Genomic DNA, 25,668 nt, shown 5'->3' with positions numbered 1-25,668 from the left:
ATTATTCGTTATTTTTCTCCTATTCAATCTCCATTCTTCTTTGTTGGTATTTACTGTAAGATTCCCCCTGCCTTCAGATTTGCAGTAAGGTGACTTGTGACTGGCTAAAGCTCACAGAGGACCCTATCTCCCTCCATTTGAAGCAGTGATGAGCCTTCTGGAGCAAGAGGTACAGAAGAGTTTCAGATCAATGTGGTGCCCTTCACAGTCTTCAGTGTGCTGTAACTTGTTGTCTGAAGATGTGGGGAGAATGCCTCCTTGCCCATCCTTTCTGTAATAGTTTGTCACCTGCCTGGAAGGAGGTGGAAGGGCTGTCTTGCTTCCTAAGTACATAGTCTTCAGTGAAGTTAACTCTGAAAATTTTGCATAGCTCCCAAGTTTAAATATCCAAGAAATACTAACTCATGTAAATTTGATGCACAAAATAAAGTGACTCACTTTCTCCCTCTTTATAAACCAAGATAAATACAGTTTTTACCATGAAAAGGAATGCTGATTTCATTTATTTTATTATGTCTAAAATTAAAGAGCCACGTGCCTTACTTGAAAGCTAATTTTTCATTTCATGATGAGACATATTTTTGTATTAGTTTTCCAGGTGGAATATTCCTTTGAGCAAAAGGGCATTTTTAGGGTTAATGGGCTCTGTTCTCATTAACACTAAAACTTACCAATGCTTTTCGGTTTCACCTAAGGGAAAACACAGCAAATGCAAACTGTCAACTCATATAGATGCATCCTAAAATCTCAATCAAGCACAGTGAAGTATGTCAGGAAAAATAATTATCCTCTTGAGTTAAAGAGTGCATTTTTTCTCTCCCTCATGACAAAGGAAGCATTTAATTATTAAAAGCTTATAGTGGTCCACAGTTGACAACTAATTTATTTCATCACACCAAATATGTTGTAAGACACTAAGTTTAAGATATATCTTAGAACTTTCAGAATTGTTTCACAGGAGGTTAGGATAAATTACCATTGTTCTTGATATTTTTCAATTACAAACTTTTCAATTACAAAAGTGTGATCAACATCAATCAATACCATATGCAAAAGAGTTGTAGGATAGTGGGAAGTGTCCTGAATTAGCTTTGTGAACATCTGGGTTTCATTCCTGGCACTCCCACAAAAGTTGTGACATTAACAAAGCCATTTAGCTTCTTCTTTTTTTAGTCTGCATGTCTGACAACTACAGACTTTGGCTAAATATGCTTTATAGTCCACTCTTTATAAAGGTAAACTATTTAGAGCATGATTTCTTTCCCTAGTCAAACTTCTATGTCATTGACCCACCAATAAAAAGTTTACAAACTGCAACTGAACAACTGAAATAATGGTCAACTTAACCAATAATGAAAAAAAAATTAATAAAAAGTGGATTTCATAATTTCTTGGTTTTGACAATATAATCGGTGACTGGCAAAGAGAAATAGTCTGATTTTAACTCATATTGGCATGAACATAAGAAAACAGGCACTTTCTTAAGCTACTGAAGCAAGTGTACATATTAGTGAAAGTTTTATGGATGGTAATATGTCAAATTGAATTAAAAGCAGAAAAAATTGCCATTTAATCCAAAACCCCCACTTTTAAGAATTTATACTGAGACAAAGAGTATATATACAAAGGTGGTTTACATTTATACTTAAGAACAGCGAACATATAATTATTTAAAATAGAAAAAACAAAATATGAAATGAAAACTTAAATATTAAAGAACAGGAGATTAGTTACATGAATGTCAATGAGGCTTGGCACAGGGTAATATAAGGAACATTGGCTTTGGAATCAGAAGGCCTGTTTCACTTCAGGTCTATGGAATTCCCTAATAATATTTTCTTGTGAAAGTTCCTAATCACTATAAAACTCAGTCTCTGTCCCTTTAAAATGAGAGTAGTCATGGTAATTTCATCAGAGGATTGTTGTGAGAACTAAATAAGATATGAATTTGTATTAAGTTTTATACTATTAACTCTCAACATTAGTATAAATCTATATGATGAACATTCCCAGGTATCTATTAGTATTGTGGATAAAAAAGCTGTCAACTGATGTGGGAGGTATTTTAATTTTTAAAGATTTATTTATTTGAGAGACAGCTCAGGGGAGAGGACAGAGGGAGATGGAGAGAGAGCATCTCAAGCAGACCCTAGCTGAGCACAGATTTTTTTTTTTCCCCATGCTGGGCTCTATCCCACTATCCATGAGATCATGACCTGAGGGGAATCCACTGAGCTACCGAGGCACACCTTGTTCTTGGCTTTAAAATTAATTATTTCTATTTGGTCACTGCATGTGATACTTAATGCATCAAAAAAAAAAAAAAAAAAAGATAATCTTTTCCCAAATGTAAGAGAACAGTTACTTTTTGGATACTGATATTTAACCTGAAACATCTGTGATCAGAGTGGAGCAGCATTCTACTTCTAGAGAGAAGCTTATGGTGTGAAATTCCTGTCATCTTACTGAATTTTTATCTACCTCCTCTGTCTACCATTAAGAGATTGATGTTTGAATCTCACACTAGGATAGTGGATTTTTCAATTTCTCCTCACAGATGTATCAAATTTTGCATTATATATTTTTAAATAATGGTATTATATACATAGCAGTTTGAAAAATTCCAGGAAGCCACAGCAACAAATGGATGATTCATAAATGCTCATGCAGTAGCCACAATGAAACCTGAGAGTGTCACATAGGGCCACTGCTACCAACCTCAGTTGGTAGTTTTCAAAATCTTGATGTCTTCCAAGGTATCTGCCTACAACTGTTACTAGAATACAACTGATTTCCCCTCTCTTAACACTTTTGAAATTTTATAAGGGTACTCTTCACTGATAAGGTCTCATCTAGACCCATAAATATAAGGGAATCCAGTTCTAGACTTCCATAAAAGATTGAATGTGAAGGTGGCACTGATGCAAAGTTTACCATAGATAATTCAGCAAAATACATACCTTTGCTTACTCAGCATCCATAGATATCCTTCTACCTTCACTTAATTTTCTACACTGCAATATACAAACAATAACATTCTTTCACCTAACTTGATGTAACTGCCCATTACACAACAAAAATTTGCCTAACCTCTTCCCAAAAACATGTGGACAAAATTCTCAGAAGTTACCTCTCTGTGATAAATATGTGTGTGATATTTATCCTTATTCTAGCTCTCTCATGATCTCCCTGTGATCAGTAAGGATAGGCAGAGGTACAGTTCAGTAACAAATAAACCCCAAATATCAGGAACTTAAAAATAATTTATTTCTAAGTCATGGTACATTTCCATATTTGTTATTATTTTTTAAGATTTAAGTTATTTATTTGAGAGAGGGACAGCACACACAAGAGAGAAAGAGAGAGCACATGAGTAAAGGAGGGGTAGAGAGAGAAGGAGAAGCAGACTCTCTGCTGAGCAGGGAGCCTGGATGCATGGCTCAATCCCAGGACTCTGGGATCATGACCTGAGCTGAAGGCAGATGCTTAACTGACTGAGCCATCTAGGGAACCCAATTTCTATGTCTATTAATGGGGCTTTCTGCCCCATCCCTTCCTCACTTTGGAAATCATGCTACGAGATGTTACCTCATTTAGAATATTGATAGACAAGACAGCAAGGGGGAAAGAAAATGGAGAATGTGTGCAATCATATATGTTCAATTCAACAAGTTACTTCTCTCCATGTTTTATTGGTCAGATTAAGTTTCATGGCCATGCCTAGGTTTAAAGTAGGAGGAGTCTGGTCTTCCTATATTCCCAAGTGTAAATGGCAGTAATGCCAAACACAGTAATCTGTGATAGAAAATGGGATTTTTCAAGTGATAATAATCAGGGAGATAAAACAGAAAATACCTTAGATATCCCTGAAAACATTTTATTACCATCTGTTGTTTCAAAATTTGTTAGCATATTTACTTTCAACTATTATTTATCCTATTCAGTCAAGAATGGGCATTTTGTTATGAAAGAATATTACAATATGGTTAAGCTTTTTCAACTCTGCTTTTGCTTATTCAATGTTCAGTATTTTTTTCATTTTTGTCTACCCAACACTATTAAATAGAACAAAGGTTATTACTACTCCAGCATGTTGACAAGCTATTGTGAAAGTAGAGTTAAGTTTTAAGATATTTTCTATCTCTCAAAGAAAATACCCAAGAAAAAAGACTAATTGATCATTTATTAAATTTCATATTGGCCTCTTAAAAGACTTTAGCTGAGATCAGTGATTTAATAAATGTCCAACTTAATAAAAGAATTTGGTAAGAACATTACAGAACTTTAGGGATACATTTGAACATTTAAACGAATAATGTAAGCCAAAGAATAACAAAATAAGTAAAAAGTGAGAAAACAATGAAAAAAGATTAGACAGTTATTGTCTGGAGATAAGAACTGGTATAGGGATAAGCAACATGTATTACACACATTTTTTTGTGTGCAGCATATAAGCATTTGAGGAGCCATGAGAATAGTCTTGAAGAAAAATAGTGCTATCATAGTGTTTGTTTTTCAGCAACATAGCAGTGTTCTTCAGAAAATGGAGGTGTCTTCTAAAACTCTGCCTTCACTCATGGTTCATATTTTCCACTAACTATTTCAATTCTTTTACCTCATTCGCAAGTTCCCCTTCCTTCTTTTTTTCATTATACAACATATATCTCCAGCTAAGAAAAGAAAGAAAAACATCTTTCACATATTGGGACAAGAACCATGGATGTAATTTATCTATGAATGTGTCCTATATCTTGCTTACTAAGAGAACTATAGAAACAGATATTGTAGACCTTTGAAGTGAAAGAGGAATCAAAATATATAACAAATAGATCTTTTTTTGACATTGCATTTCTTAAGGTGTAAACTCCCCAGTCGATATGCTTTTTAGTAAAAGGAACAGAAAGCAATATTATAGGTAGACACAGCAGTGGAATCAAATAGAACACTTTTTATTCTATGTAAAGAGACTTGAACATATTAAATGCAGAGAGAAACATTCTATAGGCAGAAATACTTCAAATAGAAGAAATCAGTACAGATTTTGGTCAAGCTTTTTTCAGGTACGTGGTTAGGGATGAAAAGAGGAAATGCCATCTTGAAAGAGGGCAATCACTTTCTCTTCTAAAATGGAGAGAAATTCTGAGAAGATATAGAGGTAAGTATGTTGAAATAAAAAGAGCAACAAATAGAATCCTTGTTAGATGCTAAAATACTTTGTAAAGCAAGAAATGATATGATCTTCTGGGAAAAACGGGTAAGTTGTTGAATTAAGGAGAGTACTAGAGAAAGGAAGATATGATCCTAATTAGCTATAGTGTAGTGTTTGCCATGTAAAGAAGCATAACTAAACCCAGGAATCAAGAGGCAACAGCACAGTCTCAATTGAACTTATCAGATCTAAAACTGAATTTGGTCATGATTTCATTTCCTTCTGCCAGATCATAAAGGGTTAATATTATTATTCTTCAGTGAGTGAAAGCAGGTACAGTGCCATCTCAAGAAAGTAGTCAGTTTAAATTGGAAGGAAGAAAATGTTTCCATTTTGCTTTCCTTTTCCTGATCTCTTCATAGAATTACAGAATGTCAGAGTCAGGGAGGATCTTGGGATCTAAGTCTCAATTTGGATATCTTCTTGATAACTCCCCTGACATGTATGTAATCTGTGCTTAGAAATTTCAACTTCATTATGGGAAGTTCTCCACCTGAGCTCTTGAGGCGGAGGGAGTTCGGGGTAGGGATATTGGGGGGGGGGGGGGGGTCCAAATGGTCTTTATTATTATAAACCAAAAATCTAGCTCACGTTTTTTTCCACTGAGTTCTCTGCTATAGTAACAGATTGGTTTCTTTCTCTTTGATATGAAATTTTCTCAGATGTTTAAAGTCAGTCATCAGGTTAATGTTTCTAGACTTGTGAGACTACCTTCCGGTTTGTCAATGCTGCTTCACATTTGTCACCATCGCTCTGGATATAATTCTCTATCTGTGTGAAGGTACTTTTACAGAGCATACAATAAAGATGATCAAAAGTCCTGATTTGCCTGAGGCTAAGGGGGCTTCCACAATTCCTGACTTTCAGGACTAAAGTCATGCAAATTGGAATGATCTGGTCACCTCTCAAAGTATGCATTGCTTCCACCACCCACAGGAAAACAAATACTTCTATAGCTGGTTTTAATCTCTTTCTCTTTTCCTGATAATTCCTCTGAAGAAGATGCTGATGATCAAATCAATAGTCAGGCAGCAGGAGGATGATGGCATTGTGAATAAACAACTTAAATCATTTACAGTTGGATTATTGGGACCAAAGTGATAAAGAGTAATGTACTCCTTCCTATGAATTGAAGTGATTAGAGACTCATTTCATATATTGGTTTTATGGTATTTCGGGCATTCTACTGTTCCAACCATCCCCAAGCCACAGTCATCTGCATTACCTTAATGATATACAACAGACAGTAACAAATTATTTGCATCATGTCTCCTGGAATCATCTCTTAGAATATTTAAAAGGCAAAAGAATTTTCTTTATTCCAAAATGTGAGGAGAGAATCCAGGAAAATACTTCACAAACTGCTTTCTTACCTTTGTATTATGTCCTAAAGATGTCTTCTACCTTCAAGTACCTCAAAGTTTTGTCCAATCTCTTAAAATTTCCTAGGGTACAGACATCTATATTTTTTTAACAAAACCATGTTTATTCTGATGTCTGCCCAATGCTACGAAGTGCAGATTCCTGAAGATGAACTGGCCAACTCAGATGTTTCCTTATGGCTTCCACTGTCCAAAGAAATTCCATGATTTAGGTCCACATTTGCAAATAAGCAAAAGAAAACCAGGCCACAGGTGACACTGGAACTGGATTATTTCTCAAGGACTTGATTCTTGCCAGTTAAAATTATAGCTGCAGCCTGCATGCATTTATCCACTGCCTAAACAAGAGTCAGCTGACTCCACTGACATTCCTGACCCCCTCCCTTTCATTTCATTCCCTTCCAGTCCAATGTCTCCAAAACCCATGAGGAGATTTAGAGTCAGTTTTAAGTAAAAATTCTTTTTAGGAGACTTTTACTACAGTGAGGAACCCAAAAGAGATAGATTTTTGTATAGGCTTAGCAGTATCAAAGACAATCATATTCATACTAAATGAGTTAATACATTACTTAGAAGTGCCTGGTATGTGGCAAGTGCTCAAAAAAAGTTAGCTATTACTAACTGCTATTTTAAATAATATATTATGATGAATATTTTATTAATATATAATGGTTCAAGCACATTAAAATGTGGAAATTGCATGTATGACAATACAGAAATTATCTAGAATTACTATGTTCAGAATTATTCTGCTCAGAGATAATATTTGTATATTTGAAATTATACTGTGCATAAATTTTAAAGCTTTTTTTAATAGTTTAATTATTGTGTATATTCATTTAATGACTATATAGTTTTTTAACATGTAGTAGTAAAACTGTATAATTAATGAATTCTTTAATACTGAACATCAACTTTTCTTAAAGTTTTATTTTTCTGAATAAAGTTGAGTATTGGTATTATTTCTCCTAAAATTTTCAGCAAATTAATATTCCCTTGAGATTACATTCTATAGAAGAATCTTTGGGCCGAAGGGTACAATTTTAAAACATGTGATTTGTATTGTAAATTGCTCTCCAAGGAAGTGTGGCTAATCTTCATTTACATGAGTATTGCCAAATTGCTACATCCCCTCAAATCCTAATAAATGAATGCATATATGTGTGTATATGTCTGTATATGTATCTATCTACACACACACATATATATACATGTATATATGTAGATTTAGATCTATTAATTTAATCTTTGTCAATAGTTGTTATTTTAGCTTTAAAATCAGTACTTTAAAAATTATTTTTAACAACATTTTGTATAACTCAAAATATCTTTAAATCTGTGATGATGATAGACATGAATAATTAAGTCACAGAAATGTTATGGCAATGTCACAGATAAATGACCCAGTTGGTAAGTGGCAAAGAAGGAAAACGTAAGCCTTTGAATACCAAGTGTACAATTCTTCCCATTTTTGCAAGAAGAATTACCATGTTAGTAAGCAAATTTCTTGAAAGGTTGTGGTAGCTAATAGGATCATTCATTCAATTTTAGGAAATCTAATTTGGCATTGTACCTGAAGTAAGTCAAAGAAGTCAATGGACAAAGCAGAATAAATGTACTTATAGATGTCCTGAGTCCTTGGTCTTTGAAATATTTAACTTTTCCCCCTGTGGGATGCTTGGGGTTTTGCTGAATAATATGGTGTGAGACTTAGTAATTGTTTGTTCAGTTGATTGACAAGCATTACACTGAGTAAGTAATTACTTGTCATTCATCAGTATTTCAAGAAGACTGTGTGGTTAAATTGAGAGTAAGTCACTTAAGGTTTAGGGGTTTAATGTTCGATTTTCCATTGATTTATGTCAGGTTTTACTCTATTAAAAAAAATTAGACCATAAAATTGTCCTAATAAGGATGACTCGGGCTTCAGCTAGAGGGAAAAAAATGAGAATAAGAGCCAACTCATTTTATTACTAAGACAAGACTGATTTCTTATCAGCATAATCACCTTATGCCCAGGATGCAGGTCTCAATGTACTCAAAATTGAAAAGTATCGTGGCCATAGATATAGAAAACCAATTCTTTTAAAACATAATTTCTCTGACTTTGGATAAAAGTGGGAAAAACTAGTCAACAAAAAGAGTTGTTGATCAGAAATATCTAAATGTGCTGTGGAAAGTTAACAGTTATTTCTTTATAGAACTGAAGACTTATATTCCAGAGCTAACTTGAAATTATCGTGAGAATGTATGAGAAATTATTATGAAATAGTAAAAAATGACTATTAGATTGATTATAAAAGTAAATCTAGTCTTGGATATCAAACTATAAGAAGTCAGCATCTGAAAACTCATTAGAAGTAATATAAGAACACAGAAGAGAATCTTACAGAATTACAGTCTCTCACATACAACAGAAATTAAACTTTAACAGCACTGGAAAGAAATGACAGTACCCTGATTCTGTCTCAGTATGTTATGTTCTTCTGGTAAGATACTCTATCTTTCAAAAAGTGAAGAAAACTAGTTCATGACAAAATGAGGCCCTAAATAACACCTACTTCCTGCCTAATCTCTCTCATCTCTTTCCTACTTATATTTTTGTATACACAGAAGCAATAATGACATTATTAATATATTAAAGAACGTAGTTATGAAATCTAATGGTATAGATTTAAATCCTGGCTCTTCTACTAATTAGTTATGTGGTCTGTATTAGTAGTTAAAACTCTCTTTGCTTCAATTTCACCCTAAAGAAAATAAAGATTTAGTTCTTCCTATCTCATATACTTGTAGAAAAATTCATGTAAAAAACTCATTCCAATAAAATATAAGCTTTCATTATTTTTTTCTCCAGAAAGCTAGTGAAAAATCATGAAAATTATTTTTTAATGTCATGATGTTGAACACATGCCAATTTCATTTCCATTTGTATTTGGAAGAAAATTCTGATTGTCTCATTTATGCTACTGTACTATAAATTGATGATATCCATTTGTCATAAAAGTGAGGTCAAAAGGATATCACAAAAACCAGTTGGGAAAAAAAAAAAAAGAGTGAATCCAGAAGGTTATGGAACACTCTGTTCCAAACTCATCAGACATATTATACATACTTTCAGAATTAGGCATGAATAATAAACACTGAATTATGTGAAGTTTCAGTATACTTATACTTACTATAGGAAGTCTACTCTCTACAACTTTGTGTTTAACTGATAAAGCTCTCAAAACTTTTTTCTTTAAAAGGTTTATAAGAATGAACAGATATGAGGAATGGAGACTATGGTTAGAGCCCATGAATTAATGTGTCCATTCTAATCCCAAAAGATTTTACCAAAGAAATATAAAAATGAGAAGACATGGTCTGAGCACAGGATAGCATAAGTTAGATAGATGTTTTGAGAAATTCTATATACCACACTGCAGGTTAAACTGAGTTGAGGGCAGGTCCTGTGATTTACTGCTTGTGGGGAAAATCCCACATGGGTATAACGGGAGGTGTGTCCCCCAAATCCCTGGACAAACCTTGGTTGAACCAGCAATATGACGTCTGACACCAGAAATGATGAGAAAAGAATAGAGAAGAGTTGGACAAATTACTACTTACAGAAGTGGCCCAGATACCAGAAGCAGCACAAGGCATTCTCATCCCAGTGCCAAAGATTTGCATTTGACTGAATGGTTGGTGGTTAAAAACTGACAATGACTAAAAATGCATCCAAGAGAAAGGCAATGGAACCAGACAGGAAAGAATTAACTACTATTTTGCTGACACACATGGAACAGGAACACAAACTTCTAGGTATAAAAGCAAAACTTCCTATAAAAATAGCAAATAACAACAAAAAACAAAAGATAAATTACCCAGGTACATATTTTCAAAAAAAAAAAGAGCCAGAGTAAGAACGCTAATTTAAATACTCCCAAATAACACAGAGTAAGATGGACAATCATCTAATAATGTTAGATGTTAATTCTATTTATATTAACTAATAAATTTAATATGCCAATAAAAAAAGCACCAGGATTATTTTGGACGGGGTCAGGGGAAGTAACAATTTAATAAGATTATTTCAAAGTACACACAGAAAAAGTAATCAGAGATTATCTAGCAAAATTTAGAAAAATAACAACCAGCCTTACTACATAATACAACGAAAAATCTCAACAATTAGAGTGTAGTGCTGGCACAGAAATAGACAAAAACAACACTAGCAAATAAGGACCATCAGAAAGGTCATAGGAGAAAATTTATCAGTTTGATACTAAATTATAAGAAATGTCATATTATTTATTTATTTTTTTTTTTAAAGATTTTATTTATTTATTTGACAGAGAGATCACAAGCAGGCAGAGAGGCAAGCAGAGAGAGGAGGAAGCAGGCTCCCCGCTGAGCAGAGAGCCCAATGCGGGGCTTGATCCCAGGACTCCGAGATCATGACCTGAGCCGAAGGCAGCGGCTTAACCCACTGAGCCACCCAGGTGCCCCGAAATGTCATATTAAAAAAGATTACAGGCAATAAAACCAGTCATAACCATATTTAATATCTAAATAATTACTGGTGACATGGCCATAAAGTACAATCAGGGAAAACACATTGAAGTAAGACATCTTTTGTTTAAAAGAACCTTATCATCTAGAACTACAAATCCATGGTTTTTCAGCAAACTAACTGTGTGATATTTAAATAGGGGGGAAAGTATAATAAGCAAGGAAGTAAAAATATGAACTACAAATCCATGGTTTTTCAGCAAACTAACTGTGTGATATTTAAATAGGGGGGAAAGTATAATAAGCAAGGAAGTAAAAATATGATAAATTTTCATTTAACATAGGAAGAACAAATGATTCAGTATTACCTATGATTTTAGTAGAAATATTTAGGTTTGGCATTTTGTTTTTTACTAAAACATAACAAGTGTTCTAATGATTTTTGGATGTATAACTTCCAAATCACTAGAAGAGACCAAAAAAAAAGAGAGAGAAAAAAAATTTTTGTTTAACTCCACAATTCTGATAATGGTCCAGTATTAGGAAATGTGATAATAAAATATGCTTTCACTAATTGGAAATTGAAGAATTCTGTTAATAACATGATAAAGAATGATTGTCACAAAGAATGGTTAAAATCGTACATAATGGAAACCTTCTCATTAAAATTAAGAAAAGAAAAAGACATCTGACTTCTCCACTTTTATGAAAGGACTATCCAAGATAATTGAATAAAAAATAGCTTTTAAAAAGGAGTAAAAATTTTGAAATAAAAAGTTAAAGTAATAATGATAGCTTGTTTGAAATCACAGAAGAAACAACTGCAAAAAGATCTGAATTATTCTAAGTGTAGTATGAGTTACCAAAAATATATATGGCTACATAAACAAAGATTGCAGAATTAATCTTATTTTTCTTTCCTCACTTTATGTTTCTGCTTTTTAATTTTTCTTTCATCAAAAAAATATTTTATTAAAAATTATAATGGAAGTTGTGATGAAATTATATTAAAATAAACTATATATCTAAATAAGAAATTAGAGTCACTTCTATAACATGCAGACTAATGAAGCACTAAAATTATATCAAACACTTCAATATTTTTCTCAAATGTTTACAAGTATTATTAATATATTGTACCTCATTCTACTTAACTTTCCCATATTAGAAAAGTAGTCTGCTTTTCCTTGGAGCTTGAAAACCATGATCCAGAATTCTTTAACATGAGAGAGTTTATGAGAAATTAACCTTATTCAATTTTATGTTGTTCATATCTTTCCTCTCTTTCCTCCATCCTCCACATAACACACACACAACTGAGTTTTATATGCATTACTTCACTTAATATCACAATGTCTTTTCAAAATATGAATTATCATATTCTTTTTAATTAACTAATTAATCAATTTAGTTGGGGGAAGGAGCAAAGGGAGAGAGAGAGAATCTTTAAGCAGACTCTATGCCCAGTGTGGAGCCAGACACAGGGCTAGATCACACAATGCTGAGATCATGATCTGAAGTGAAATAAAAAGTCTGATGATTAACTGACTGAGCCATCCAGGTGCCCCATCATGTTTTGTTTTGTTTTAATGGGAAAACACAGGCACAAAATAGAAATCTTGTCCTACCCTAGGATTCGTGGGGAAAGAAGTGGCAGCACTGAGACCCGGGGCCCGTTACTCACTTCTCACAAAGTCTCTACAAGAGACATAATTGAAAACTAACATGTTATTCTCTATAAAAATTATATTTTGTTAAGAATATCTCTGAAGAACTGATTTGTAGATTAAAAAAAAAAAAAGCGCCCAGGAAGTTGAATCATTCCTCTTGCCCTGCCCCCCAGATGTTACTGGTATCCTTAGGAAATATCAAGAATAATTTTCAGATGGTTAGAATTACATATAAAACCTTTCCAAAGTAGTTCCATTTGAAAGCTTGCCCTTGGAATGCTCTGGGTTATCTTCCCCTTTACTCTATCTAGTTTCCTCTTATCTCGGCCATAAGTAAAATAAGTGGAATTGGGAGATACGGATTTCCACATACATTTTAAATTTGTACCTCCTTATGTACAAGTGGAAATCATTATCCTCATGGAGATATATTCTAATATTTGCTTCTTTACAAATAAAATTAAAACCCAGAAATATGCCACATAATTTTGTATCCTACAGGTCAATGTATTTGGGAAATAAGATAGCCTTGATTTGGGGGGAATTTATGCCCCATGATCTTTATTTTTCAGGTGGAGGTATTACTGGTGACTGAAACTCACACCAGATTAAAAAAACTCTTTGTCAATCAGTTCTGCATGGTACACAGTGCAGCCAGGAATGAAAACCACTGACCTACACTAAACTTCTGGCCTTTATCTCCCTACCTCTCCACTTGTCACTCATTCTCTCCTGTGGGGAGAGAAATGAATTATAGATTCATTAATCTCTGGAAAAGGAACTGAGCATGCTTGACTCAGCTGCGGCATCTTTAGAAACCAACCTGACCTCAGAGCCACATGTTTTGGTCTGCTCCCAGTCTTGTGGTGAGGAGACCACTCCTGGTGGGGAAAAATCTATAGCTGTCCAGTGCTTATGGGATGAATTATTGGCATGCCCACTTGTCCACAGATCACAGCAATTTTCTAAATGGCTATATTGGTCATAAAGGTCATATTTTGATCTATTAGTTTCATGTATTTATTACTCTATAGATTTGGGCACGGATGTGTAGAAGGGCTATTATTTATATACCACCTGCCTTCCACAAAACTTTAAGAGTATAGTTTCCATTTTACTTTCCCTTTACAACTAACAGTTAAGAAAGCATATTGAAAAAAATCACACAGCAAGCGTGGGTTGTGTGCATGTGTGGGGTGATCATGGGTGTCAGGGTTGGTGGTAGGGGTGGAGAAATCAAAGTAAACTACAAACAAGAAACAAACTCTAAATTATATGCTGAGATTGTCTCTCATTCAAGATTAGGTAGGTATTCACAAGCTGCATACATCTTTTTAAAACTAACCTTTACTCCGAGAGTTAAACAGGATAGAGTGAATTGGCTTAGATAGGATCCTGGAAACTGAAGTCAAACAGGCCTAATTTTCATTCCCATTCAGCACTTTACAAGTCGTGTGACTTTAGGCAAGTTACTAAACCTCTCTAAGCTTTAGCTGGCTAAAATGAGAGCCCACCCTATGAGTTTCTTATGAAGATTATGTGAAATAATGCTTAATACGCTTACCACAGTGTTTGGCATATAGTAATCAATAGATATTAGCTGTTCTATCATTACTTTTAAATAAAGACCCGACAGGCAGAGAAAAATAGGCAATGTGTTTAATATCACCAGGCTACAAAGTGACAGAATGAAGTTAGTAGCTGCTGTTTTTTAATATTCAGCATCAAACCCAGCTTCATTCCTATAAACTTCGTGCCCATGAACTAGTTCCTAGGAACTTAAATTGAGATTTAGTGCCTGGCTTCCTTAACATATTCTTTTCTGTGGTTGAGATATCTATGTCCAGTCTTTCTGTTCTACAGTACTATTAATCAGTTCTAATACTCTAAGAGGTTACTTCCATGAAGCTTTCTAAGATCATGAGGAGGTGATTGTTCTTCTATTAAAAAATATAGTCTGCACCTCTCATGTGATACTAATCAGAAATTTCCTTGGGTTGTAATGAATTATAAATAGCTCTCAGTCATCTTGCTAGATTTTATGCTCCTGGGTAAGTAGGGTTTGTCTTATCTCTTTGTTTGGTTTACTACCTTATATAGAATGAGCACTTAATAAGCATTTATCAAATAAAAAATAAATGAGAGAACCTGTCAACATTCACTTAGTACTGAATTTCTCAAAAAAACCTGAAATAATGAGGTTATATATAATATATATTATATTGGAGCTATATCCAATTAAAATGCCATACATTTCATATAAGAAAGATATAATTCTCTAGGATGAAAATTAATTGGCATGAAATACCTTCGCACGCAAGTGGTGCTGCTATTATATTTGGGTATCAATTATATGATCCTTCCAACTGTTTCATAGAGAAATTTACATTGGGCAATTAATACGTGATGTCCAACAATGAGTCAGGGGAAACTTGGTTTACTCATATTATCGCCAATTACCACAACAAAAATTCCAAGAGCTACTAATAAGTTTTGGAGTCATTATAGGAGCTTTTAAAAGGTATTACATTGTGATGAAGATAGAAAGTAGAACGACATACAGATCTACTGCAATGGGTTGATAGATATGCCTTTATAAACTATTACATTCCTTACTCCCTATAAAGCTTCTTAATATTACGTCAGTACTGATAGTGGTTTAATACAACTTTTAGTCTAAGTCTTTTTTTTTTTAATCTAAACTTACGGTACATATATTTAAACTTATATATAAACTTATGGTACATATATTTAATTCATATTGAGAAGGACATCTTTATAAATAGTAAGATATTAAATTCATTAAATGAATAAATGAATGAAGGAATGAAACACTGCTATAGTTAGCACTACATCAAGTTTTAGAATGTTTAGAGAAGATACTTGATTCACACTTCATTGCAAGGATCGTTTCATCTCAGGATTTAAATATATTTTCATGTTTTTTAAAATTTTCTAGACTAAGATCTAAATTTAATGCTATCATTTTACGTAAAGGATGGCTATGTCATTTTCACAGAGGATATCCTATCGCCCTGAGATAAGACTAATTAATGTAAGGTGAGTGAGGCACTCATATCAAATCCATAATTTTAGGAACGACAAAAAAAAACACAGTGATCAAGAGAAATACTAAGTTAATGCAATATTTTTAAAAAAAATCACATCAGCCAACTATGACCCATTAATTAGCTGCCTATCTTGTGAGTGAGGTCTTATGAGAAGTAGTAACACTGGGTAAGTGTATGTTTCATTACTGGGGTTCAGGCAAAAAGCCTTGCCTGTACTAATTAAATCATGTCCTAAGAGAAGTCAACACTTAATTCAGTCTGTTATTTTGTTGTGCTCAAGTGGTGTCTGCAGAATACAGAACGAATCAAGATTTTTGGAAAACAGTAGAAAAACAATAGTGAGTATTATAGAGATTATCATCTTTGAGCACAGTTCTCTTCCTCCAACAAACAAAATGTGCCAGTCACTGCACTCTCACTTGGACAAACTCTTCTAATTTTATTTAAACTACTTTAACTGCTTTTACTTATATGAGCCTCTGTAGACCCATATTCAATGATTCAAGAAGACAAGAGATGTAAACCCTTCTAATTAGATGAAAAACTAAAAATGGTCTTAGCAACATACATATATTCAAGGTATACTGATAGTTTTAAATGGTGAGATTTTTTCCTGAACCACAAAGACAAAGGTTATATAAAAAGATAACATATATGTGTATATATATATGTATATATATATGTATATATATAAATTTTAATATAATCATTTACTGACGATGGCTGTATCAAAAACTTTATCAGATAAAGACTTCGAATATGATTTAGGAATTATCATTCACATCTTAGAGATTAAAAAATAAGACCTGATGTAAGCTTATTACTGGTGAACAACTATTTCAACAGATTTCTCACCCAAAATCCATGGTCTTTCTACTAACATGCATCGCTGAAAATAACCTGAGAAGTTATTTAAGCCAACTGCCTTTTTCATATGAAGAAAATGATTCTTGTCCCAATTAAAAACAGAATGAGATCTACATACTAATTTTTCTGATGCCCCAGAACAGGGTTTTTTCCATTACCCATGATAGTAGAAGTATGATTGCCTCACCCAGACTCATTTATTGCTTGTACCCACCTATGGCTGCTAACATGCTCAGAGCTGTACTTTTTCCACCTCAGGAGCCATCATACTCAGAAATGCTGAGGGAAGAAATTGAAGTCTGTAGCCAATGACTGACTGATGTAAGGGTGATAAGTACCCAGCCTCCTTGCCTTGAGGTGGGACAGCTGAGAAGCCACTGATGTTCCAGAGTTCTCTCAGCTCATGGTGAACCTTGACTTAATCTGAACCATCCCTTTCCTTAGCTTTTTTCCATCTTATCCTGTGTCCTCACTGGATCATGGGTTTTTCTCTTTAGATCGTTCATGCAAAACACATCTACAACAATCACCTACAAGCCTGCCTATATAAAAGTCACACTAAAATATTTATGCCGACTATCTCTTTTAGATATTTCTTTATTTTTATTTTATTTTTAAAAAATTCTCCACCCTTTAACAAGCAAAAGCTGTGATTCTTTTTAGTTTTATCACTGAACTGGGTAAAAACAAAAAGTGCAAATACTATCTTTCACTAAATATAACATATTTTCTTTGTCTTTTTAGACGTTTTTATTTAAGTTGTACTACAGACGAAATATTATATCCCGTTATTATTTCTTTAAAATGTTGGCCTGATGACTTTGACTATATTGACAGTTTACTCCCTGAAACTTGAAACCTGTTTGTATCAGCGATTTCCATGTTACCTTTCTGTGACAAAGAAAGAGGGGTACCCTCTTCCTATCAAAGGCAATGAACATCTCTATCTGGGCTCTGAGAATCATTCCTTCTTATCTTTATAGGGCTTACATTCAGCTATTCCTTTTTCTGCTGCATCTTCAGACCCTAATGACTATTTCCCCTTCCCTGAAAAAATTATACCAAAAAACACTTCCTAGTCCTAAGCTTCCCTAGTTACCTCTCTGTCTCTCTGCTCGCCTCATTTGGTGGAGTCAGTGCCTCCTTCAAAAGCTTGCTTTCTGCTCTTAGTGTCTTGGATATAACATGTTCTTGATTTTTCCACTATGTATTTGGTCACTTTCTAAAAGGATCATTTTGGGTCTTCTTTCTGTTTCCACCTAAATATATATTTCTAGCACAACCTGTTTTTTAGGTAGTAGATTCAAATATTCAGTCCCTTACTGGCATCTCCTTCTAGATTTTTCAAACTCATTTCATATACAATCTATCCACACTGAAATCTCTGCCTGTCATCTGCACCTAAGGGACATATGCTAGACATTGCACTAAGGGGTACAAATACATACCATGTATGTACACAAAATACACAATCAACATACAAAACTTATAAACACATTGATAAAAATAAGGTCTTTGGCCTCATTAAGATTATAACTTAGTATGGAAAAATAATATTATATATAGTTACCATTCAGTCTAAAATGTGCTTTGTACAGGAATTAGAAAATGCAAAATACTGTGGTAGTGTACAGTAGGCGTACCTAAACTAATCTGGGGTCAGGTACTAATTACGGAATGCTTTCCAGAGGAAGTTCTATTTAAGCATATTATACTATTGAATTTAATTAATAAAATAAGCTTCATAGAGATCTATCAAACTCTATACCTAGAAAATGGAAGCTACAGCATTTATAACATTATGGATTTTTAAACATGATTATTTAAGAGGCATCAAATAAAATCTCAGTAAGTTTCCAAATGCACACATAGGACATATTTTATGAACACCATGAACAAAATAGAAATGAGTAATAAAAGTTTTTTAAATCCATCATAAAAAGAATCAAACTACTCATATTATTTTCTTCCAAAAAAATTTCTAGATAACTTTTCAAACAATGAGAAAATAAATCTAAAATAAAGCCAGTAATAAAACAAGAACAAGAATGTGACATATGGAAATTTAAAAAATATCATTAATGTTCTATTCTGATAAATATTTACATGCAAATGAGTTTATTATATCAAGAAAAAATTCATCTGAATATTCATCTTACAAATATTTAAAAAAAACTCCAACTTATATAAGGTAGAGGGCAAAATAAAGATATCTAAAATTAATTAAATGCCCAAAAAACAAATACATGATTAAAAATACATTCAGTAAATCATTGAAATATACAGTTTGTTTTCACAAACTTCATTTGGAAAAAAGCCATCAATACCAGTGGAAGTATATAATTAAAACTCTAGTGATAAGTATTAAGGAGATTAAAATTATAAGAAACACTATGTATATGCTAGAAATTTGAAAATACGTATAAAATGGGCAATTTTTCTTGGTAAAATGCAGTTTGACTTAATTAACTCAAGAAGTAGAAAACTTGGATAAATAAATTACCATGTGGACCATCTGTTGAAAATATTCTGAGAAAGGTTAATTTATTTTTTTACAGCAGTTAAAAGAAATTTTCCTACATTTCTATCACCTGCAACTACAGTTATAATTTTGGGAATATTAGGGGCAGGTCACCCATAACTTTTACAGGACAGGGATCATAAGCATAAACCAAGTCCTACCTACTAACTGTATGTTTAAATATTTTAAAGGTAAAAATAAAGATATCCAGCTGGAAAATAAAAGATGGTATACCTCCTACCCACAATAGGTAAACTTTCCAAGTATAAGTACATGAAACTAGAATTTCATATAACTGAAAATTAGTAAAACAGTAAAAATAATTTAATTGATATTATACATGCTGGTAGCTGATGGGTGGGATGTTTATAATAAAAATAGAATGAAGGCATTTAAAAGAAAAACCTGTATGGTTTCATTCCATATATTTTTAATTCTTTCTACATTTTAGCAAAATCACTAGTTAGGTGGTTTGAGTTAAGATTTTGACACAACTATGTTGAAATTCTTTCTTATTTTTAAAATTTCATCATAAATTGCTATTATAGTACTTAAATTCTGCTTTCTCATGAAATTGTAACTATGGTACTTAATTTTTTTTTTGTCAAACTTTTCAATGTGGCATGTTGCCAAAAAAAGGAAAAATTCTAAAAACAGCAGGTTTTTTATTGACTAAAATTACTCTTCCTTTGAAATTTCATTTTTTCTTTTGAAAAATCATCTTTTTCTAAAAGATTTTTAAATAAATTTAATTTTTTCCAAAGGAAAATAGCCAAACTTAAGTCAGGTTTTTTGTGGGGTTTTTTGGTTTTTGTTTATGTGTTTGTTTTGGTAAACTATGCCAAACAATTGTAGATAGCACAAGTTGAAAATTAATTTGATTTTCTGCCAAAGATCACAATTTGCTTTTAGTGTATTTCATGTCTTATGTTTATTAAATAAACTTTTTTTTTGCAGGATTTGAATGGCGTTCTTATTGTGCATCCAAGAAGAGTTTTAAGGTCAAATTTTATGTGTGCTTCTCATGATATTTTATCTTTGGGCAGACTGAGAAAGCTTCATGTATAATACCTGCATTTTTCAAAGAATATCATTGCTATCAACCTAGTAACATATGTATGTGGAAAAAAGAAAGCTTTTGATTTTTCAGTCAAAATTCTAGCTTGTGCATTTCCCCCTTGTTCTTGACAGTATTTACTTAACTCAAGTGAAGCTAAACTTTTAATTTTTGCACTTGATTTTAGCCAAAAGGCCGAGAAGGGAACAACTTTTAATTTTTGAAACTAAATTAAATATTCAATATTTTTATGAAGTAAAATAACTTAATTTTCTTATATTTAAGAGTCCATATATTTGCCAGTATAAAAATTGGTATCATACTACAGAATATTTTTCAGTACCATGTGCAAGTGTTGCACACCATCAGGACACACACATATGAGGAACACATAGGGAAGCAAGAAAACGAAAACTCACCCCTTCTGGGAAGTGAGGATGCCAGATTCCATGAGACTCACGCTCTCTAAGAGAAAGGATTTAGCAAGTTGATTTACTTTCTTTCACATAAGCACTTCTGTTGCTTTAAAATTTCACTGTTCTGAAATAGATGGTGGCACAACTCACACACCTTGCAGGCATTTGGCCACAGTTCCCTTTTGTTCTGAGGATCAGGGCAAGAGATGTAGAGAAATGTTTCTCTGATGCAGAGTGATGGGTGTTCACAGGAGCTCTTCTGCCCAGGTCTTGCAAGTCTAGTGAGGAGAGGAGCCAGTCTAAGACAAAATGCCAATGATCTTGAGGATGGCGTTGAAAGAAATAGAGAGAACTGGGTCTCTGACAATGTCACCAGGCCCCTGAAATAATCACCCCTATGACAAACCTATCTCTACAATTCTTAGGTGACAAAATAGAAGTCCATTAATGGAGGGCACTTTTACTGGCATATCAGTTAGGATTTGAAGAGCACAGGAGAAACTACCTCATGTATTTCTGGTATGAAGAATTTAATGTAGGAAGTAAGAAAGCATTTTAATATGCGGGATAATGGAAGTCAAGGGAGCTGTCACTGAATATTTCCACCTGAAAAGCTGAAATGTGAAGTTCTGGGCATTCATATGGAAGCTGTCACAATTCTAAAGAATTTGTAGAATTTCCACCAAGTACCCAAAGAACATCAACAAATCAGGATGTTCTCAATAACTTACTGGTAACTTACTGTAAATACACTCTCTACCCATTCACCTGGGTACAACTGCACTTAGGGAACACAGGCCTATCTTTCTCTTCAACCTTCTAAATCTTGCACAGTGGCCTTTCATTAGAAGGGTCTGATCCTTACCCCATGCAGGAAGGGACCGTAGGTAGCATGTAGTGAAAGCTGCTCTTCGACTTTCACAGAAAAGAGTGTGGATGGAACCTATTATGACACCAAGTTGATGACAGACAATTCAACATGTGTGGGTTTTCTTTAATTTACTAAAAAATTATTCACATCGGAGCACTATAATCATTCAAATTAGGTAAAGGAAAAAAAGGAGACTTTTTTTAAACTATCGTAATTTACAATATTAAAATTTAAATTTTATAGTGTTTTCTTTATATATGATATGCTGAAGCAATCAAAATGTTTAACAATCCATGATCCATAATATACCTTGATATATCATTAATTAAATTCAATAATATTCCATTTTTATTTTATATATTTACTATCTATTCATCTGTATTTTTAAAATTATTTAAAATAGATATGTACTATATTTTAAGATGTTTATTGGGTGGGAGGAATTAATTTTTTATCCTACCTGCCTTTGCTATAATGACATGCCCCTGAAAATATATTAGGATTAATTTACAACTTGGAAATGCTTAATAAATTATTAACATTATTAATATTTATAAGTATTTCCCTTGGCACTGTTCTATAAAAATATACAACAGGTTAATACTGAAGAGATGAGTCATGAAGAATTTATAAAGCTAGGCATTTATAGCTTAAGTAAATAAAACAATTATACACATACTTAATAACAACAAATAGGAAAACTTAGCACTTACTGTAAGGGACTATATCTAAAACTGAGATCATTCATTTATTCAAAATTAATAAGATAGCTGCTTTCAATGCACTGTATGCAAGTGAAGTTGTAAATACAGACAATGTCAAATTTCTGTCTTTAAATTAATATAAGGATTATATGTAGCATATATAATACATTATACATACTAGATACATTTCATATATCATGAAATTGTGACAAATCAAATTCTGAATTTAATAAATTACCAAATATAAGCATTAATAATATGATACAATATTAAAAAATATTCATTTCGATTCTCATTTTCTAATTTCTAGGATAGGTGGGTAACCATATAATTCACCATCCAAACAGGACATGAAAACTCTGTTATAAGAGCACACGTGAGTTCTGTTAATTATGGTGAATCCCCAGGTTCAAAGATGTTCACTGTATGGAAAGGAAATGGCTTCATAAAAGAGGTGTATCTAACATGGATCTTGAAGATTGAATCCTGTAGGAAAATTTCCATATATGTGTAGAAAAGTCATTAACTGTGCAGGATAGGAGGAAATCAACCCTTATTATGGTTTTTGAATACTCATACTAAAAACCCAAATATATTACCGCAGAGAATATGCATCTATTAGTACATAAGTAGTAATGGGGTATTTGTTTAGCTATTGTCATTTTCAAAATGTTGATGGCAATGAAGAGAAATTTATATTTTTAATAAGGGGATAACAGTGGCCAGAACTAATCAGAGATATTGTTAAGGGGCAACATGAGAAGTCTGTAACATACATGAGATCAAAATAGGACAAGAGAGGAGACAAAAAACAAATTGCTATTTAACAACTTTCATTAAGTTGTACCTAAGATTTATGAGTTTGAATTTAAAGGAAAATATATATGAATACTTAATATAAGAAAAATAAAAATGTAAGAAATATGCCATTTTAAAAAGAATTGGCTGAAATTTTAGAATGATTTAAGAAGTAAGTCCAACACAATAGATTGCTTTACTCTTTTTAAAAAATATTTCTTTAGGGGCGCCTGGGTGGCTCAGTGGGTTAAGCCGCTGCCTTTGGCTCAGGTCATGATCTCAGGGTCCTGGGATCGAGCCCCACATTGGGCTCTCTGCTCAGCAGGGAGCCTGCTTCCCTCCTCTCTTTGCCTGCCTCTCTGCCTACTTGTGATCTCTCTCTCTTTCTCTGTCAAATAAATAAATAAAATCTTTTAAAAAAATTATTTATTTGAGAGAGAGAAGGAGAGAGCAAGGGAGCAAGTGTGAGTTGGGGGAGGGGCTGAGGGAGAGAAAAAAGAAACCCTAAGCAGACTCCAGAGCCCAGTGCTAAGCAGACTCCAGAGCCCAGTGCAGGGCTCAGTATGGGGCTGGATCCTAGGACTCTGAGATCATGATCACAGCTGAAATCAAGAGCCAGTCGCTTAACTGACCAAGCCATTCAGGCACCCAAGTTTCCTTTATTCTAGTTTTGAGTGTATACAATTTTTTTTTTTATTCTTTAACTTTTTTGGTCTTCTCCCAATGGCTGGATGAGTTACAATTACTAAATCTGTTGGTCTATTTGGCAATTTTTTTCTCTTTTGATACCAGTATGCCTACCTTTCTTTTAATTACAGCATCCTGGATTTATATCTCTAGCACAGTGTTCAATAGGAAAAGGAATAGTGGCCATTCTTGCCTTCCTCATAGTCTTACTGGAAGTCTATTTATAGTTTTCCCATTAAGTAATGGAAATATATTAAGACATCCCAAAATAAGTATGTTCCAAAGAAATTACTTTTGAGAATACTGATATTATGTAAGAAATTAGGTAAGTAAGTCTGATGCATTGTTTACTCTTTATAATCTATAGCTATCAGAGTAGGACAAAATAAAATTGTCATTAGTTTTTCCATATATTTGTATTATGTGAAATGAGGAACATCAGTTACTCTTATTTCAGACTGCTGATTTTGGAAATTATTAGACTTAATAATATAAGGACAACTTATATAGAAGAATGTCCTAGTCAAACACATTAGTATAACTCATATAATGTTATTATTTGCAATAATTGAGGTCAATCTATTATATCTCCGAAATACTGTTCTGTTCTTTGTACAATAAATCACATATTGGAACTGTAAATGAGTTGGGAAGTAGCACGTGGGAATGGGGCCTCGGTGAGGCATATTTTTTTATTTTCCATCTATTTTTTTATGAGACCTTGGGAAATTAACTCATTTTAGTTGAACTTCAATTATTCTAATCTGTACAGTAAGTATCTCTTGTGCCATGATTATTCTTCCCATCCATTTAATGTATCATTATGATAGGGAATGATACTAGGTTAATTATTTTTCTTTCATTTATTGAGAACCTGGTGTCTTCCAAAGGTATGGAAAGTTCTAGTTCTTTTTCCTTCTATGCCTTATGTCAGCCAGGGGAAATAGTGTGTTAAATTCTATTTTCATTTAAATCTTCCTTTTCCTCTTATGAGAAAAATAAATACACAAATAAACATGATTTTATGTTGATAGATATGAGTTTCAGATGGGTTAGACTAGATCATATAGTATAGTAAATTCTCAAAACCTCAACAGTTTACCAATCAACTTTTATTTCTTCCTTGTGTAACTTATGTACCAAGGGTTGCTTTGGTCATTGCACATTCTCTAGGACCAAGGGCAACCTGGACTTTATCTCAATAGCCTCCTACTCACTGCTTTAGTGGGATAGCACTTATTGAGTGCTAAATCAGTAAATATTATTAAATATTCCTTATAGGGACACTACCTAAACTATATTCTGAAGACACTTGGCTAGAAATTAAAGACTTGAGTCTTAATAATGATAATATAATAATAAGAGCAATTACTTGTCCAGCACTGGCTACATACCAGATAGTAAAGCCATATGTATTTTAGCTCACTTGGCTCCAAACAACCACCCTCTGAGGCAGGTACTATTAGTATGCTCATGTTATACATGAGGCAATTGAAAAAACAAAAAGGTAAGTAATCAGCCCAAGATCAAATGCTAGCATGGACGACATTAGGAAAAGGAAGGGAAAAGTTGCGGGGGGGCGGAATCATGGGGGAGAGGAACTGTGAAAGACTGTGGACTCTGAGAAAAAAACCGAGGGTTTTAGAAGGAAGGGGCCTGGGGGGATGGGTGAGCCTGGTGATGGGTATTAAGCAGGGCACGTATTGCATGGAGAACTGGGGGTTATAAATAACAATGAATCTTGTAACACTACATCAAAAACGAATTATGTACTGTATGGTGACTAACATAACATTAAAAAAAAAAAAAACAATGTTCATAAGTGGGAAAAGCCAGGATTTGACCTTTGACAATCTGGCCCCAGAGACTGTGCTCTCCCAGTAAGCTAAAATACCTCCCTTTATGGAGGATTACACTTTCA

The 25,668-nt window shown here is 33.3% G+C and overlaps 1 protein-coding gene across 2 annotated transcripts in view; it reads right to left on the bottom strand.

The window, feature by feature from the left end:
• LRRTM4 (leucine rich repeat transmembrane neuronal 4) overlaps positions 1–25,668 on the bottom strand; it is a 696,009-nt gene that overhangs the window by 359,665 nt on the left and 310,676 nt on the right. Inside the window, exon 4 of one of the 2 annotated variants that reach the window (XM_032880689.1) lies at positions 20,909–20,965. The exons of the other annotated variant lie outside the window; for it this stretch is intronic. Coding sequence (XP_032736580.1) covers positions 20,933–20,965 — 33 coding nt within the window. The 3' untranslated portion in view covers positions 20,909–20,932. Of the gene's footprint in view, positions 1–20,908; positions 20,966–25,668 lie in introns of those variants that run through there. 2 annotated transcript variants of the gene reach the window in all.

This window comes from Lontra canadensis, unplaced genomic scaffold, assembly GCF_010015895.1.
Source record: "Lontra canadensis isolate GAN:19392208 unplaced genomic scaffold, GSC_riverotter_1.0 scaffold71, whole genome shotgun sequence".
Classification (NCBI taxonomy): Eukaryota; Metazoa; Chordata; class Mammalia; order Carnivora; family Mustelidae; genus Lontra; species Lontra canadensis.
Note: the sequence above shows the minus strand (reverse complement) of the source record. Positions and strands in the feature narration are given on the sequence as shown.